Consider the following 19322-nt stretch of genomic DNA (forward strand, 5'->3'; position numbering starts at 1 on the left):
CCCCCCACAACAACAAAAAAATTGAAAGGCAATTTAAAGGGATTTTTTTTTTTTTAATTTATTTTTGTCTGCATTGGGTCTTTGATGCTGTGCGCAGGCTTTCTCTAGTTGCGGCAAGCGGGGGCTACTTTTCATTGTGGTGCGTGGGCTTCTCGTTGCGGTGGCTTCTCTTGTTGCGGAGCACGGACTCTAGGAGAGCAGGCTTCAGTAGTTGTGGCGCACGGGTTCAGTAGTTGTGGCACACGGGCTCAGTAGTTGTGGCGCATGGGCTCAGTAGCTGTGGCACACTGGCTTAGTTGCTCCATGGCATGTGGGGGTCTTCCCAGCCCAGGGCTCGAACCCGTGTCCCCTTCATTGGCAGGTGGATTCTTAACCACTGCGCCATCAGGGAAGTCCAAAAGGCAATTTAAATATTTATTCAATTCTTTTGAAAATGTTAAAGGTGATTTTATTCATAATCTCAAAAAAACTTCTTAACATTCCTTTTCCTCTTTCTGTTTCTTTTTCTTGTCTTCCCTCCCACCCTCTGCAGACAGCCTCCAAATCTGTATCCTGAGTCCTTGAAATGCTCTCTCAAAGCTCAGGCTGCACTGCTCTTACCTCCTTGCCCCCTGCTTCAGCCTCTCCCATCTTTTCCCACCCAGCAACCTCTGCCCTTTCCCTCTTAGCTTGTTTCCTTCCCTTCCCTCCTCCTGTTACTCAGATCCACAGAATAAAACCAGGCTGAAGCTACCTGAACTACAGAGTTTTCTTCCTCAAAGGCAGGGAGGAAAGGAGGCTATGAACAGGTGAATAATGTAATGTTCTTCCTCTCACAAAACAGACACACATCTGTTAATACAGCTAAATGCAGAATCTCATCAAGGAGTTATCAGTGGTTGATGTTTGAGGAGTAAGATTATGGGGGACTTTTTCCCTATTGTATTCATTTCCATATTGTTTACACTATTTTACAGTGAGCACATATTAATTGCACTTGAAATCAGGGAAAATAGCAGAAAGAGTAAAGCAAAAGCAGGGATAATGTGAGTATCCAAAATATATTCCACTGGTCCTGTATTTAAATCATGCAAAGTGCCAACTATGGGGCCCAGCACACACTTGATAAATAGCAGCTATTGTTAGTCAAGACCTAATGGACCTCCAGCCCCTCATGGAAACTCAAACTGCCCAATTGAATCAGAGTAGCTGGTGGCCCAAGGAGAAAGGGATCAGGCTGCGACATGCCGGTCCCCAGCCCCACCCCAGGCAAACTCTCTGCAGGGTTGCAGAAATAGTCTGATTGGGTCTGACAAGTTCTGCTTGCTCCTCCCGGACCAGCCTCCTAACGGGCTCTTTCTGATGCTTACCTGATTATATCCTCCTAGGCTGGCGGGTGGATGTGTGTGATGGGGGAGTCTGTTCCTGGAGAGTCTGGTGATGCCCCCAGGAGCTCTAGACTATAGCTTCAGTTCAGTTATGGAAGACAAAACAAAATAAAAAATTAAATAGTTCTCATAATGAGTCTCATCCTGTCTGCAGGCCATGGGCTGTCCAATTTGTCCAGACTCTCTCTGACTTGGTACATGGCATCAGCAACCCCCCACTCCCCCCAAAAATCAGTCAACCACTAAGGATTCTTTGGGTACCTACTGTATGCTAGACATTACTGAATGTCTACTCTGTACAAGATGATGACAGAGGCAAAGCAGAGGAAGAAGAATACCAATAATAACGGTTGCCATTTATTGAAGGCCTATGAAATGTAAGATTCTCCACAAATTCGGGAGGATTCTTCTTGGACCTTGGTGAGTCCTGAGGCTGGGATGGCTAGAAATCACAACTAGACTCAAATGCCAGGTACCTCTGAGGCCCTCACTCTCCATGGCCTGGCCAGTCAGAACCCTCGGTCACAGTGACTGGCCAAGGAATGGATACATGTCTCAGTAAGAGCCAATGAGACTTGGTTTGAGGAATGTTGTTGGAACTGTTGAGGCAAGAGTCCCTGTTTCTGTTGCAGCTGCTGAGAGACTAGGATGCCTGGCTGGTGCTGCTGGCAGCCACCCTGTGATCATGAGGAGAGAGTCTGCCAGAGGACAAGGCCAGCAGAGAGGGAAACAGTCTTGACAGACCAAGAGAATGACACTGAATCCTGACAATCATCTGAGCTCCTCAATGCAGCCATGACTAAAGCTAGCTCTACCCCTGTACTTTTCAGTTTAAGGGAGTTTTTCTGCCAGTTTGAGCCCAGATGCTCTGACTGCTGTGCCCAGAAACCTGAGTATTTGGAGGAAGCACCCTCACCATCCAGTCTATAGGAGCCTGACAAGGGAAACATGTTTCCTTCCACACAACCACCCAGGTTTCTGTCAGAGAGCACAGCAAGTCCACAAATGTCAACAGAAGCAGCATGATGCCAGCAAAGGACCAAATCCTCTTGGACTGGCTGTGCCACCTTGGGGAAGTCACTTTCCCTCTCTGAACATTAATTTTCCTCACCTGTAACATGGGGCTGGGGTGGGAATCATAGCATCTATAGAATAGAATTGTTCCTAGAAGGCTGTTTGGTGGAGGTGAGCTCTGAGGATCCTCAAGGAGCTGGAGGTTAGGGTCAGAGTTAGCAGCAAACCTTCTCACTGTTCTCCCCTGAGCAGCATAAGACCAGGGCCACCAGGCAGCCTGGTGGAATGGAAGAGACCGAGCCATAGCACTAGGAGTCCTTCATTCTAGTCCTGGTTCTGCTGCCAGCCCAGGGAGTGGCTCTGGGCAAGCCCCTCCCCTGCCAATGTGCCCCCTTCAGAGGTGAGAAAGCCACGCCCTTTCTCCTCTTTTCTTCATAGAGTCAGGATCACATCATGTTCACTGTTGTATCCCCAATACTCAGCCCGGTTCCTGCCTCGTTGATAGAGTATTCCAGAATGCCCATCGTGTGAGTGAATAAAATGTGGTCAGGATGCCTGACCTTTCTTTTCTTTTTTTTGGAACATGTTGTTGTAGTATAACATATACAGAAAAAAATGCACAGATCCTAAGGCGTCTTCACAAACTGAACACAGCCCTGTCCCCAGTCCTTCCATCCCAAAACCACCTTACCAGCAGCCGGAAGTCCCCCTGTTGCCCCCTTTCCAGTCATTCCCTCCCCAAAGGCAACACTGGCCAGACTTCTGACAGTATTGAAGTGCTTTGAACTTAATATAAAGGGAGAAACGCTTAACATTTTCCAGTGGTTCATAGCTTACAGAGGACCCACGTGTACATTAACTCATTAAATCTTCACATCAGTACTGGGGGGTAGGCAGGAATTACAAATCCTATTTTACAGAGGAGAAAACTGAGGCTCAGAGAGGAGAAGGGAATCCCCCAGAATCACACCGCTGGCAAGTGGAAAGCTAGGGTAACTGGTTCCATTTTCGTGTCTCCCTGGATTTCAGAATGTCCCTCCAGGCATCAGGAATGGTCACGAATCTGAAACCAGGAATAGTCAGGAATCTGAAACCAGTCCAGGCCTGGACAGCTGATGGTATAAGCTACCAGTCCTCCAGGATGGAAAGAGGGTCTGGGCATCAAAGTCCAGAGAAGTTTTGGTCACCTTTTGGGCAGGGCCCACCCCTCCTTTCTAGTCTGTGGCACTCAACAAGCTTTGTGAATGCTGACAAGTGGCTTCCTCCCTGTCTCCCTCCCTCCACACTGGAGAATTCAGAGGGCTGTTGAATGGAAACAGGGAGAGTTATTTCCACAGCTCCCTCCCTGCCCTCCAGGTGGCCACACACACTGCCCAGGAGCAGATGGTCCCTTTGTAACCTTGCACTGTGTGCCCAGACCCCTCCTCTGCATGCTCAGAATCACTCTGGGCCAGCTCCTGACCAGGGTGGCTGGCAGTAGATGCCTTGTCTTCCAGAATCCACCTCTGTCACCCGTGACTGGTAGGCAAGATTCCCCAGGTCTTTCCTTCTGGCCTCATGAACTCCTATACATCCTTCAAAGCCCAAACACCATCTCCTCTGGAATGTCTTTGTCTCTCCTAAACATCCACTTACCATGGTCCCTGCATATTAGTTTCTCTTTCTCAACACAACATAGAGATAATCACAAAGTCACATAAACAAAACACACATTTTCACTTCACCCACAATATTTCTCTCTCTCTTTTTTGCAAACTGGGCTACACACACAGTTGTACCAAATAACAGCCTTGCCCCTCTCATGTGCACATGCTACACCACAACACCAGAGGGGTTTGGGCTCCACTTGTTTACAGCAGGGACACAAAGTCTCTTTCTACCACACCAACATGCATGCAAAACAGGCCCCAAAAGCACAGATCACACATTCATACAAATACACAGACACACACCTCTTTCACTCAGGCAGTTACACAACCACATGTAGAGACAGTTTCTCCTCTGACATACAAACGTAAAGGCATAGAGAAACATCCATCCTTCTCTCTGCTTCCCTTCTACCTTCTCCTCTCAACCCTCACACACACACACACACACACACACACACACACACACACACACACACACACACACACACACACACACACACACACACACACACACACACACACACGGAAGCAGGCAGTAACAAACTCCCAAAATAGTCAGTCTCTGCCTTTCCGTCACACATAAACACACAGGCACGCGGGATCCATCCCCCCTCCGCTTTTTCTGTCTCCTCCTCCCCTCTTACACACACACACACACACACACACCACATAAACACACACACGCAGCTGCAGCACGCTGGGTCACACTCCTTGCTGGCGCCAGGCAGGAGACAAAGGTCGCCGAGGCTCCCGGCGCCGCGCACCTGACACAGCTGAGCCGCTCCCCGGGCTCCACCAGCCCCGAGCCGGTCTCGGCGAGGTCTGGACCCCGTACCCTGAAGCCGGAGACCCAGCCCGTTTCTGCCCTCGGGGGTCAGCACACCACCCCGGCCCCGGCCCCAGTCCCAGCGCGCAGAGGGTTAAGACGCGGGCGCGGGCGGGGCAGGCGGTCCCCGGGCGTGATTGGCTGAGCTGCCCGGGCCCCGCGCCCCGCCATTGGCCCCTCGGCGGGCCCGCCTCCTGGGACTCGGCGCCGGTGCCGCGCTTAGCCTCGGGGCCCCAGCGCGCCGCCGCGGCAGGCAGCCGCGGCGTCCGAGGTGTGCGGCCGGGAACTGGTAGTGGGGCCCGGGGAGCAGCGCGGGGCCGGAGCGAAGCGCGCGAGCTATGGTGAGTGCTGCGCCCGGCCCGCCTTGACGGTCCCCCGCGGCGGCGCCGGAGTGGGACTCGGGGCCCGCCCGGCTCGCGGGGGCTGGGCGCAGGCAGCAGCCCTGGGAGGGCGTGGAGTCGGGGGGCGCGCGGGCAGGGCTCGGCTCGCCTGGCGGCGCCGCGCTCGGTCCCGTCGGGGGCGGCCGCGCTGAGCTTGGTTCTGGGCGGCTGGACCCGGCCGGGTTTGGAGGTCTTGGGGTGGCCGATTCGGTTCGGAGTCCCTTGGTGCGGTTCTGGGCTGGGGCGTCCGGAAATCCCTGGACCCGGCTGGGCTTGGAGACCCTCGGCTGGTTCCGTAAGGGGGTCAGGGGCAATCTGAAGAGGCTGTATTCGGTAGGACCTGAGTGTCCCGGGCCTCTGAGGTGGTTCCGGGGCTCGACTTGGGGCATCGTGGGTGGCGGCGCCGAGCGCATTCATAAGACTAGGTTGGGCGCCCTGGGACTGTGAATCCAGTATTCCCCTAGGGGCTTGAGAGTGGAGGCTGGGCAGCCAGGTTGCGGCTGTCAGAGTCCAGGGGCCACTTGGGGACCCTAGGCCCAGCGATCTGGTCTCCCCAGCATCTCCCAGTAATGGGTCTTCAGAGGAGGGGGTTGCTGAGACCAAGCACTGACTTGGATGGGCATTGGTACCGGGGAGAAGGGAGCTGGGCATGGGGATTTCAGGGGGGTTTCTGAAGCCTTAGGAGAGAAACCCATTTGGTCGGGCCGGAGTTGTTGAGGCTGTGTTAGAGAGGAGGGTTGTCTCTGGAAGGAAAGCTAAGACCTTTCAATATCTCTGTGGGGCCCAGTGATCACCTCTCCATCTTGGGGGCCAAGGCCACCTACTTCTCTGTGGCTTCTTTCCCCAAGGACAGGCCCCTCTGATTCTCTCTCTAGTCCAGTTCTGTACCCTGCGGAGTGGATACAGGTCACCACGTAGGGCCTGAGGAGGGCACGTGCCAGTGATGGTGGCTGCCAGTCCTGGGGAAGCAGCCACCTCCACTTCTCCGTGGCAATGCTGCCAAGCCTGTGGGGGCCCGGGTGGGGGCAGGATGGGATCCCCTGTAGACTGACGAGTCCCCCCAGGGGCTCCCCAGGACCAGTCCCTACTCTGCCCAGGGCTGGAGTGCCCTTGCAACATCCTTTTCATCTTCCCTCCAAGCCAGTCCCCTCTTTTCTCGCTCCACGAGTGTCCGCCTCCCCTGTACCACCTGCCTCTCCGGAGTCAGTAGTAATGCAGGTATGGCTTGACTCTGCACCCAAAGGTGCTTAGAGACCATCTTGGATCCAGCCCACCTCGTAGATCAGGAACCTGCCCCTGGATTGCTCTGCTTGGACTCCCCGCGGACGGCACTTGATTTAAGGTCTCAGTATATGGGAAATAAAAGGGGTGTCGTTGAGGTTGAGGTCATATCATCCACTTTGCCTCCAAGCCCACCCTGACCTAAGTTACTCAGAAAGAGAACTGTTTTCTCCTTAAATATCAGTAAAGAAAGAGAGGTCACCTTGCGTTGGTGACACTTTTCAGAGCCTTACAACCTAAGAAGCCTCCCAGCCTGTCAGAGGGGCCCCTGGCTTTGGCATCAAACAGATTTGGATTTGAATTCTAGTTCCTCTACTTCCCCAGAGGGACAAATTACGTCATCACCTCCCAGTATCAGTTTCCTCATCTGTGAAGCGAGATGATGGGTCTTATCTCACAGGGATGGTGTACAGATTCAGTGAGATAACCCAGTGAGAGTGCTTTGCTCAAATACAGCTAACTTTCCTTTCTTGTACAACCGTAAGCTCAAGGTGGGAAGTTCTGCCTGACATCTAACCTATTTGCTAAGTCTGGAAGAAGGATTAAAATTCATCATGTTGTGGGGAGAAGGGAAGAGTGATACTTAGAGAACGGGTCATTGGCTCATCTTTTAACAAAGATTTATTGAACACTTACTATATGCCAAGCGCTGTCTAGGGAGGGAAAAACAGTCGTAAACACTGTGTCAGGAGAGCTTCCACCAGTTCATAAATGTCCACGCAATCCTCAGGCTAGGTGGCATATCTTTAGGAGAGGTAGAGAGATCCTGCCAGGTGAGGGCTCCCTTCTGTATGGAGAGGTGAGAGAAAGCTTCACCCAGCAGGTGGCATCTGAGTTGGAAAGAACATCCCAGCTAGGGGAACCTGTGTGAGCAGGGGACCAGAGGTGTGGGAGTACGGGAGAGGCCTGAATGGGGCTTGCCTGACACCTGGGCATCGGAGAGGCAGGAGAGAGGAGAGAGAGTGGGCAAGGGATGCTGATGGGGCTGGATGGCTGGAGGCTTAGGCAGACCGAGGAGCCAGAACTCCACTGTGGACTGTTGGTCCACTGCATGTGGGTGCAGAGGAGGCTGATGTCAGGCCTCCTTGGCCCCCGTCATTTTGGTTTCCCCTAAACCCTAGTCCCTGTGCTCATTCCTGAGGTGGGGGTGATTCAGGGCCGCTAGAGTGTTTATTCCTTGGATCTCCTGCTCCATGGGTTTTAAACAATTCAGCGTTCCCTCCATCGTTGCCAAGTTTCCCCTGGCCCCTGGGTTCCTAGTGGGGCTCCTTTGGAGAGTGTGTGGGCTGTTTCCTGTTGTCCTGGCTCAAGCTCCCTGATGGTTCCAAGCTCCCCACCCAGGTCTCTAACCCCTTGGCGGGGAGTCAGCGCTGTTCTCAGAGACCTCAGGTAGACCCCCCCAGTGCAGGCTTGACATGAGGGTTCTCAGGAGGCACAGCAGCAGGCACAGAGGGGTGAAGGAGATTGCCCAGGGTCACACAGCAAGATAGCGCCAGAGCAGGCACAGACCTCCTAGATGTTTGGAGGGTTACCAGATGGACAGGTTGGGGGAAGGAGGCCCAACCCGGCATTGCCAGTCCACTCTTGTGGCGCCTTGAGAATGTTCCTTTACATTCCAAACTAGGGGCCGAGCACAAAGCCACAGCTAAGGGTTGGGAATCATCTTTACCGTAAGTGGCTGAGTTGAGGACAGGTCCAGCTCCTAGGTTTGAATACTGGTTATACCACCAACTTGCTGCGTGACTTTGCATCAGTTATTCCCTCTTTCTACACCTCCTTTCCTACCAAATGGGGCAGATCTGCTCCTTCTGTAAGATACAATGTAGAAATGCTTCATTGCCTATTAAGCACTTGAGGGAAAAAGTATTATTAATTAAAGGTGGGAGGCCAGCCACATCCCCCCTGAACCAGTCTGTAGGGGGTTCCCGGAACACAGAAGTACCTTTCCCGGTGTGGCCAGAGCCTGTGCTCATAACTGGGTTATTGCTAACATTTTAGTAAATAGGCATGTTGTTAACTTTTGTTAAAGAATAAGTACATTGTTTCCCAGACAGAACTGGAGAGACCAGGAGAGCAGCAGGATTTGAGGAGTAAGAGGGCTTACAGGGTGGATTCAGCAGAAAGTTTCAGGCGTCAGCCAAGACATAAGCAGGTTGGCTAAAGTCCACACTTCGATGACAGCGAGGGAGGAACCATCAGCAAATGTTTACGACTTTTCGTTCCCCTCAATTTTTTCTTTTTGGTTGACTAGCTAAGCACCTCGCCCCCGTCAGAGTGCTGCATTCATTCATTCATTCGTTCATTCTTTCATTCACCAAACAAGTATGCGTGGCATAATGCCAGGAGCTGGGGCTGTGGGTGGTGTGAACGAGATGGGTAGGTCTGTCTTCCACAGTCTGGTGGGCAGGCAGATATGGAGCAGGAAATTACCAGTGTGATTTCTGTTACCAAGGAGACTCGCAGGGTGCCGAGGAACAGATAGGGCAACCTGGCCTGGGGATCAGAAGAGGCTCCCTGAGGACGTGACATTAAGGTTGTAGCCTAAAGAATGAACATTCTAGGCAGAGGGAGCAGTAAGTGGGAGATGGGACAAAACATGGTGCACTCGGGAGTTAATTCAGTTGCAGGCTGGGAGGTGGCCCCGGGGCAGGCGCACGCAGGGAGGGCCAGGTTAAGAATTCGGGGCTCGATCCTAAGGGCAGTGAGAGGAGTGATGTGGTCAGGTCTGCGTTTTGAGATGATGGTACAGGCTGCTTTCTGGAGAATGGGTAGGAGGGGTGAGGCTGGAGGCTGGGAGACCATTTAGGAGGCTGCCAGAGTGGCCCTAGGAGAGATGACAGTAGTCTGGACACCAGTCACTGCCCCATCCACCCCACCCCACATCCCCATCATGCTGCCCAGAATGGGCAGTGAGGAGAGGAGGGAGCTGTGGCCACAGAGGTCCCACAGCCCTGTGGACATTGACCTTTCTCTTCTCATGCTTTCATGCAGATAACTAGCGGGGCTCCTGGCCTCCAAGAACTTTGACCTAAAAGAGAGAAAGGTGAAGCTTCAGAATGGCTCTGAAACAAGGTAGAAAACAGGGATGCAGCTCCAGAGTCACCCTGGCCATGGAGGTGTATCAGGGAAGTCTTCCCAGAGGAGGCGGCATCTGAGCGGCTTCATATGGCAACAGTTAGTGGAATGGAATGCTTCCTAGGAGCCAAGCTTTGGAGACATGACAACAAGGAGATACTCTTCTGTCCTTAAAGAGTTATAGTCTGGGGGGCAAAGTTTAATGAGCAAGCAACACTGACTGAACCCCACTGCCAGTGAGAGGTGCTGGGGGTCTAGGCCCTGAGGGTTCTGCCCTTTCCCCAGCGGCCCTGAGGATGGGGTGCCTGGGATATCCGCTGGCCTGTCTCAGCTCGCTGACAAGCCTCAGAATGGCTCCCTCCTCCCCACAGGCTCCTGGAGAGGTGGGCGGTGGGGGGCGGTTTACCGACAGGGGAGATGGAAACAGAGGAACAAGTTTCTGGAGAACATTCAGGAAATTAGCTGAGGGAGGACCCAATGTCAGGGCCCAGAGATAGGGAGGTAGGCCTGGCTGCTAGATCTTCTTAAAACCTCGAATGCTTGTGTTAAAAGGGGATTTGTAACCGTCTAATTCAACGTCCCCGTTTTACAGGAGGGAAGACTGAGGGGTACAATGAGCCTCTACCATGTGCCTGGCACTTAAATGTAACCCTTTTGACTGTCACACCAACCACAGGAAGTAGGTTCATCCCCATTACAGAGCTGTGAAAGCTGGTGCCCAACGGCCACTTAGGGAATTAGGAGCTGGAACTGGGCAGCGGCCTCCTGATTCCTCAAGATTCTGGCTTCAGTCCCAAACTACCACTCAATTTAGCAGAAACTTCCTTCCTGGGAAAGCCCCCTGAGGACCTGGATGGGACTCCTGGGCAGTGGCCAGAGGCATTGGGAGCTGATTGGGGCCAGGCTGAAATACTGATTATCTTTCACCTTTGCACAGCACTTGACAGTGAAGTCCTCTCCTCCCCACTCACCAACTGTCCTTGAGTCCCACTGCCGGTCAGTGGCAGAGCTAGGACTTCAACCCAGGCCTGTGCTTCCCCGCCCAGACCCCCAGCTCCCCAGCTCCCGGCATTGCCCCAGGGGCCCTGGCCCACGTCTCCAGTGGCCCCTGACTGGAGATGTCCCAAGCTTCCTGACCACATGCCCCCGTGAGTGTGAGCCTGACACATAAGCCTCGCCTTCCCTGGGCTCCTCCCCACAAGCTCCTTTGCCTCCTTGGCTGTAGGCAGGAGCGGGGCGGGTGGCAGCCAGGAGGAGTATGGTTACAAGTGTAAACACCGTCATGTCAATATTTACCTCTGCCTGGAACCAGAGCCTCTGCCTCCCACACGCTGCCCCTCTGGGTGCACATGGCCTGCTCCAGGCCGCTCTGGTCACTGAAGGCAAGGCCAAGGGTGGAGATACGTGTAGCTTCCAGCCCAGCTCTGCCTCTATCTTTCCGTGTGGCCCTGAGCAAGACACTCTCCCTTCCTGAGCCTTAGTTTTCCCATCTGTAAAATGACATGGCTGGGATAGACCGATTCAAGGGGCCTTTTCAGCTGTGACCTGTAGGATCACAAGCATAATACTCTGGTTCAGAGCACAGGCGTGAAGTTGGCCAGACGAGGGTTGCATCCCAGCTCTGCCGTTGCCTCACTGTGAGATTGTGGGCAAGTCAGTTAACCCCTTTGAGCTTCGTTTCTCCATCTGTAAAATGAGATCCTAACATACCTGTTTTGGAGGGTCGTTGGTGAGGGTTAACGAGATGATGCATTAATGCGCATGGCTTTTGGCTCAGGGTAAGAACTGAGTAATGGCGGTGGTGGCCGTTACTCCAGAGAAACATTTTATGATTCTCTGAATCCAGACGCTGGGTTGCGTCACTTGGGGACTGGAGCCAAGGGTGGGGACTCTAACCTCAAGCCCTCCTAGTACTCTGGGGCCACTGGCTGGGCTGGGGGGACCCAAGGGTTGGAAAAGCCCCTTGGTTAACACCACACACACACACACACACACACACACACACACACACACGGACACACACACACACACACACACACACACACACACGGACACACACACACAGCTGAGGCTTCTTTTTTTGGATGGAGGTCCAGGACTGACCTCCGAGACTTGTGGCAGTGAGAGCAGCAAGGAAAGGTGGGGGAGGCAGAGCGGGGAGGAAGGATGCATTTCCAAAGCAGCTATTTCACAGAAGCTCCGAGTCCAGTACACACAGGACTGTTCCCTCCAGCCCTGGAGAGGAGGAGGCATGGGATGAGGCAGCTGCCGGTCAGCAGAAGTGGACCTACAGACCAGTGGGCCCAGGTTCAAGCCTGGCTCCCACGCTTTTTGCTCTGTCACTTTGGACAGCATGTCGCCTCTCTGAGCTGTGTTTTCCTCGTCGCTAATATGGAGATGCTGGGGCCTAGTTTGTACAGTAGTTGGAACAGTTTCGTCAGGTGCTGTTTCAGAAGAACCCAGCTCAGTCCTGGCACATACAGGGCGCTCAGCCGGTATCAGCCTCACGAGAACCACACGCCAGTCCTGGTGCTGCTTGTGTGGGTGCTTCTTGAGGACAAGATTGTACGTTTTTTTAAAATTGTGGTATAATTTGCATAAGATGCACACATCTTGTACAGCTCAGTTTTTACAAATGTACACACCTACATCATCACCCCCTAGATCAAAATATAGAAGCTTTCCACTGCCCCAGAAAGTTCCCACGTGCCCCCTTCTGTCAACCCCCTGCTACAGGGGGCTGCTGACCTACTTTCTATTCTCTGTTTTGCCTGATTTTTAACCTTATCTGCATGAATTCATATGTGTGTACACTTGGGTCTGGTTTCCTTCAGCTTCAGTCAATACTGACCGTTTGTAGTTCTTTCGTGCTGTTGCCAGTATCTGGGCCTTTTTAGGCTCTATTGCATCCCACTGGGTAGATGTGCATGTAAATGTCCGTGGATGAGAATTTGAATTGATTCCAGTTTGGGCAGCTGTGACATTCCTGTGCGTGTCTCTTGGGTGGGTCTTAGGAGTTGAACTGCCGGGCCGTAGGGTCAGTGCGTATTTAACTTTCCTAGAAACTGCCACACAGTTCTCCAAGGAGGGTACTGTTCACCTCTTTGCCCAGGGCCCCGTGGCCTAACCTAGAGTACTTTCGTGATGAATGTTTTTAGAAGCAGGATGGAATTTGAGTCCTTTCTTTGTCTTAATGCTTCAGATCCACACTGTCGGCCCTGCCTCTGCTGTCAGGGCCTGGCAGCCAGGCTGGGGCTCTGCCTAGACCCTGCCTGAGCTTTCTCTAGGCGTCTGTCATTTCTCAGGGCAGGGAGGGGGTCCTGGCCCTGGAGACCCCAGGCCATGAGGCTCTACCACTGATTGTCTGTGTGACCTTAGGCAAGTCCCTTCCCCTTCCTGGTCCTCAGTTTCCCCTTCTGCAAAACACTGTGTGGATTGAGGTTTCCGCAGCTCCCCAGTTTCTGGTAGGCTCCCCTCATTTGGGAGCCATTTGCTCCCAATTGCTCTGTGCTTTTCCACCTCCAGGGTTGCCCCTGTGCCACCTGTGAACCCCAGCTGTCCCGTATCTCTGAGAAAGGACCATTTGGGAAAGTGTGGGTAGGCTCTTCATCTTGGTACCCTCCCTACGCACCTCACTGTGAATCAGTCCTCCCTGGGTGAAAGCCCCCCAGAGCAGGCCTCTGGCCGTGGGAGCCCCACCCATGGAGGCTTTGCAAAGGCGATGGAGCGAACCTGGGTCTGTATCCTGCCACTTTGGGCTTTGTGACCTTGGGCAAGTCTCTCCACCTCTCTGAGCTCCTGAATCCTCATCTGCAGGATTATAAGGACGAAATGAGGTCTTGCATCATTGTGGGGACAGAGGTGGATGGGGCAGCAAAGTCCCTGCCCTTAAGGAGCTACATTCTAGCGGAGGGAGCCAGAGACCAAACAGACAAACCAACCAACCAGAAAGATCACTTCAGAGAAAGGAAAGGAAAGAAAACAATGTGGCTGTGAGGTGGGGGGTGGGATACTCTAGACGGCCGGGGAAGGATGAGGAGGGGGCAGCCAGGCAAAGATGCGGGAGAGGAGAGTTCCAAACAGAAGGAACAGCAGGTGCAAAGAGCCTGAGGCAGGGACGAGGGATTTGGCACGTTGTGAGTGGCAGGAAGGCCGATGTGGCTGGGCAGAGGAAGCAAGGGGGAAGTGGGTAGGAAGAGGTGGCGTGGAGGGGCCAGGTCCTGCAGGGCCTTGTCAAGCACGGGGGGAAGCTGGCATTTCATTTTTAGAGTGACGGGAAGCCACTGCAGGGCTCCAAGTAGGGGATGACTCGCGTTTTGGTTTATGTTTTAGAAAAGCCCTGGCTGCTGTGTGGGGGAATGGCCTGTAGGGGGCAGGAGTGAGGCGGGGAGGCCAGTGTCTGGTGAGAGTGGGCCTCAGTACTTTCTCCTGTCCTGAGGGCAAGGAGGCTTGTGTTACTCTAGGATGTGGGATTTTAGCAGCTACTTCAGAGGACAGGCGAGCAGTAGTGGGGGCATCCCAGGTGCTGCAGGATGTTCCTGGCAGCAGAGCATGGGGGGCAAAATTTGCCTTTGGAGCCAGAGAGACCTGTCTTAAAACCTCCATTTGAACTCAGCCTTCCAGGGGGAGCTTGGGATTCTCCCAAAGTGACCCCTTTCCCACCACCCCAGGCCCTGAGGACCCAGGGACATGGAGCCAGAAGGGCACAGAGCCAGGGCCTGCCTCCCCCGCTTCCGCACACCCTGCCGAGAAGTGAGGCGGAGGAAGTGATGGCCTCAAAGGCACGCCTAGCCCCTCTGCCCTCGGGCTGCTGCTCCCACGGCCCGGCTCGAGGAAATCCTGTGGCTTGGTGGTTCCTGGGTGTCCCGGGCTGGTCTGAGGCAGGAGGCGGCCACGAGAAAGCAGTACTTCATTTTTCTCTGCCCCTGAGTGGGTGGTTACTCGGTATCCTGCTGGGCTTCCGCGGGTGGAGAGAAGGAAGAGGGAGGGCATGGGAGTTCACAGAGTCTCAGAAGATCTACATGGAAGTGGGACGTAGACATCATCCAGAACAACCTCCTCGCGGGGAGACAAAGCCTCAGAAAGGGAAAGAGGCTTTGCCTGAGGCCACACGAGTTAGAAGCAGGACTTAGACCCTGACTTCCGGGACTCCTAATTCGGTGCTCTTTCTGTTAAGATGTGGGTCTCAGAGCCAGATAGACCTGGGTTCTAGTCCCAGCTCTGCCACTTAATCCTAGCTGGGTGATCTTGGGCCAGGGACTGTTTCTGAGCCTCGGTTTTCTCCCCTGTGGAATGGGATGATAGTAATTCCTTTCTCATGGTGTTTTAAAGAGTGGTTGAAATGATTCTTGTAGAGCTCATAGGATGTGCACATAGTGGGTCCTCGGTAACAGGAGCTGTCAATAACGTAATGTTAGTAGGATTGAATAACATGGCTATTGCAGTTCTGTAATTCTGAGCCTCGCGAAGAGCTGGAGAGACCTGCTGCGTGCTAGGCTTCGCTTGTGCTGTTTTCTAGTTCTGGTGAATGCAGTTAGGCTGGGGAGGTGAGGAGATTCCCATCATCAGCCTATCTCACTGCTGGTTTATTTTACTTCCCCATATAGTTGGGAGACCCTTTAACAAGGCCCTTAATTATCACCACCACCCCAACACACACACACACACACACACACACACACACACACACACACACACACACACACACACACACACACACACACACGTGCATGCGTGAAAGGATTAGGTGGGCTGGAACGATTCTGTCTGCCTGCAGCCTGAATAGGGAGCAGACAGGCATTAAATGCAGGCCCGGGATGGAACCCTAGGCAGCTCCCACTTTTTGCGCCAGGTCCCTACTACACACTCACTGATTCTTGTTTGTGCAGCATGGCCTTGGGGCCAAGAGCAGGGGTTGAGGTATCAATTTGAACTTGAACCCTGGCTTCACCACTTATTTGTTGTAAAGGACCTTTGAGCAGGTAAGTTTTCCTCTCTGAGCCTTGGGTTTCCCATCTGTGGTGTGGGTAAACAACCTGCTCCGGGGCGTTTGCAAACATTAAACGGGGGAAGCTGTGCTCAGAGCACGTGTGGCATATTCAGCACTTGACTCTGCGAGATGGGCGTACTAATTACAACACACATATGTATGTCCCAAACCCGTTAGCCTGTTCCTCTTTCCACAGCTGTTCTCAGAAACTTTCTTGACAGTCCCCGGCCCACCCATCCCCTTTGAGGGACGAAGGAGACTGTCCCTCAGCCCCCTTCATTCCCCACCCCTGACTGCCTTCTATCAGGCTACAAGTCACCTTGGACGGAATTTCCTGCTCTTTCTTGTCTCCTGCACCAATGCAGATCAGGAGCCGGTCTGCCTGGGTTTGAATCCCAGCTCTGCATTTACTTGAGCAACTTTAGGCAAATCCCTTTAGTTCTTAGCCTCTCTTTCTGCCTAACTGAAATGGGAAGAATAATAGTACTGAACTCATACAGCTGTTTAAACAAGCAGTATAATTCTTGTAAAGAGCCAGAGTCTGTGCCTATCATAATCTGGGATCCACACCATAAGTGCCTAGTAAATGTTAACTGATTTTATTATCGGATGGAGTTCTGAAGGAGCAGAGCCCCTACCTCTTTACATCTGTATTCCCAGCACCTGGCAAGGATGGGCTTGGAAGGGATTTGGGTTCTGCAGGGATTTGCACCATGGGCAACAGAGAGTTGTATTGCCTTACCAGTGAATTGGGCCTCCCTGAAAAGACCTTTGTCAGGGACTCGGGTCATATTGTGAGCTTGTTTATGCCCATGTTGTGGGCAGACATTTCCCACAAGCCTACTCCGCATCACCCCATGCTCTAGACGGTGTGGGAGAAGGTGCAGACGCAGGGCTGCCTTAGTGAGCTCACAGTCCACAGGGGAAGCTAGGCACCATGGTTCTGATCCAATTCGAGCATGGTCAGCACTGGCCAGGCAGGCGACTTCAGAGAAAACTTCTGGGGTTGGTGACACTTGATGATTCCTTGGGAGAAATAATGTGTTAACTTCTGCCTACCTTTGATTTTTCTTCCGTAATCCTTTTGTTCTTTCCTGCCATAGCGTTTACTGGTCTCAGCTATTACATAAAGATAATCAGGCTATCATCAAAAAATCCACAAACAATAAATGCTGGAGAGGGTGTGGAGAGAAGGGAACCCTCCTGCACTGTTGGTGGGAATGTAAATTGGTACAGCCACTATGGAGAACAGTATGGAGGTTCCTTAAAAAACTAAAAATAGAGCTACCATATGACCCTGCAATCCCACTCCTGTGCATATATCTGGAGAAAAACATGGTCTGAAAGGATACATGCACCCCAGTGTTCCTTGTAGCACTGTTTACAATAGCCAAGACATGGAAGCAACCTAAATGTCCATTGACAGAGGAATGGATAAAGAAGATGTGGTACGTATATACGATGGAATATTACTCAGCCATGAAAAAGAATGAAATAATGCCATTTACACCAACATGGATGGACCTAGGGGTCATCATACTGAGTGAAGTAAGTCAGGCAGAGAACGAGAAATACTGTATGATATCACTTATATATGGAATCTAAAAAGAAATAATACAAATGAACCTGTTTACGAAACAGAAACGGACTCACAGACTAGAGAATGAACTTATGGTTACGGGGCAGGGTGAGGGGAGCGGGGGAAGGGTGGGGGAAGGGATAGTTAGGGAGTTTGGGATTGACATGTACACACTGCTATATTTAAAAAGGATAACCAACAAGGACCTACTGTATAGCACAGGGAACCATGCTCAATGTTAAGTGGCAGCCTGGATGGGAGGGGAGTCTGGGGGAGAATGGATACATGTATATGTATGGTTGAGTCACTTTGCTGTGCATCTGAAACTCTCACAACATTGTTAATTGGCTATACTCCAATAGGAAAGTTAAAAAAAAAAGATAATCATGTTTCTTGAGTATTTACTGTGTGCTAGGCACAGTGCTAAGTGTTTTATGTTATCAGTTCTCTTAACTGATAACATCAGCCCTATGAAGTATTTATTATTATCCCCATTTTAGAGGTGGGGAAACTGAATCACAGAGAGGTAATGTATCTCTCTGAGCCAATAAGTTGTAGAGCAAGATTTGAACCCCAGACAGTTTGGCCAGAGCCCAAGTTCTTTTTTTTTTTTTAGGTGTTTTAGGTATTCTTTTTTTAAAAATTTATTTATGTATTATTTTTGGCTGCGTTGGGTCTTCGTTGATGCGCACAGGCTTTCTCTAGTTGTGGACGGGCTTCTCATTGTGGTGGCATCCCTGTTGCGGAGCACGGGCTCCAGGCACGCAGACTTCAGTAGTTGTGGCTCACGGGCTCCAGAGTGCAGGCCCAGCAGCTGTGGCACATGGGCTTAGTTGCTTCGCGGCACGTGGGATCCTCCCGGACCAGGGCTCGAACTCATGTCCCCTGCATTGGCAGGCGGATTCCCAACCACAGCACCAGCAGGGAAGCCCAGAGCCCAAGTTCTTAACCACTACACTAGAGTGCTTTGTCTGTAACTGACTGTCCCCCACAGTCCTATGACTAGGCAGTCTTGCAGATCCTGACTGCTTCCCCTTCCATGGGAGTCCTTTGCAGCCAGCAAAGATTAAGAAGTTAATATGAGGTCTTTCTGTATATCCTCCCTTAAGCATCAGCTCTGGCTTGAGCTGATGTCCTTTCAGGAGAAAGGGATCTGGAAATTGAAACCCTGGAAAACAAAGGGCTTGTATCTGAGAGAGGAATAGGGATTAGAATAGAGGCATTTAGTGGGGTGAGGAAGGGAACTCAGAAGGCTGAAAAAGTTGGAATTCAGACTGAACCAATATTTGCCAAATGCATCTTCTGTGCCAGGTATGGGGGTATCTCTGCCTCCAAGGAACTCCTAGCCCTGTGGGAGAGATAGACAAGTCAACTGGCCACAAGTGAAAGGCAACAGCCTTTAAAGGCTGGAGGAATGGATGACTAACTTGGCCCAGGGAGGTGATATTTTGAGTTGGGTCTTGAAGGATGATTAGGAGTTCACCAGCCAGGCAGAGCCAGTAGTGGCAGAGCCAAAATTTAAACCTGAAGAGTCTGTCTCCAGAGTCTGTGTTGTCACCCACCGTGGCATGCTTGGCTCCACTGCCCTGCGAGGCCTGGCCTTGGGAGAGTGATTCTTCTGGTCCTGGGCCACTCAGTGCGGGCCCTGGGCAACTGTCCAGCCATTTCCCATCCAACCCCTGCTTCTGTCCTCGCAAACCCTGCTACGCACCCCTTCTGCAAGGGTGGTGGGTGGTTGACCAGCCTTGCATGGAGAGTCTCTGCCCTCTCTAGATGGCCAGGACTTGTGTCCTGAGAAGGACACACAGATTCCACCTCCGGTGCACCTGCGGCATCAAAAGAGGCATGAGGAGTCGGTGAAGGATTTCCTGTTTTGTTTTGCAACTCTCCGCATCTCCCCGCCCCCCAGCACCTGAAATGAGCTTTGCATAAGGGACTTCCTCAGATCATTTCCAGCAACCCCAGCAGGTTGTAAGATGTAAGGGATGTAAGATGCCTTCTTACATCTGCAGAAGGCAACAGAGAGGTTGAGCTGCATGTCCAGGGTCACACAGCTAGGCAAGTAGAGAGTCCAGAATTTGTTCCTCAGCTTGCCTAACTCCAAGGCCTGTGCTCATGTTTTTAAGCCATGAGGAAGCAGAACAGTTCATGATAGGCCTGTG

The 19322-nt window shown here is 52.3% G+C and overlaps 1 protein-coding gene and 1 long non-coding RNA gene across 2 annotated transcripts in view; one reads left to right on the forward strand and one right to left on the reverse strand.

Moving 5' to 3' along the window:
* Positions 1-264: 264 nt before the first annotated feature.
* LOC109547265 (uncharacterized) lies at positions 265-4977 on the reverse strand. Its single transcript, XR_002172997.3, has 3 exons — positions 4795-4977; positions 1350-1445; positions 265-376 (listed from the first exon to the last, which is right to left on the reverse strand). It is a non-coding gene; the product is annotated as an uncharacterized lncRNA (long non-coding RNA).
* Positions 4978-5073: 96 nt separating this feature from the next.
* The window catches only part of ECE1 (endothelin converting enzyme 1), a 115350-nt gene continuing 101101 nt past the window's right edge, over positions 5074-19322 (forward strand). The window contains exon 1 of the mRNA XM_033841800.2: positions 5074-5197. Coding sequence (XP_033697691.1) covers positions 5195-5197 — 3 coding nt within the window. The 5' untranslated portion in view covers positions 5074-5194. The remainder of the gene's footprint in view (positions 5198-19322) is intronic.

Source organism: Tursiops truncatus, chromosome 1, assembly GCF_011762595.2.
Source record: "Tursiops truncatus isolate mTurTru1 chromosome 1, mTurTru1.mat.Y, whole genome shotgun sequence".
Lineage (NCBI taxonomy): Eukaryota > Metazoa > Chordata > Mammalia > Artiodactyla > Delphinidae > Tursiops > Tursiops truncatus.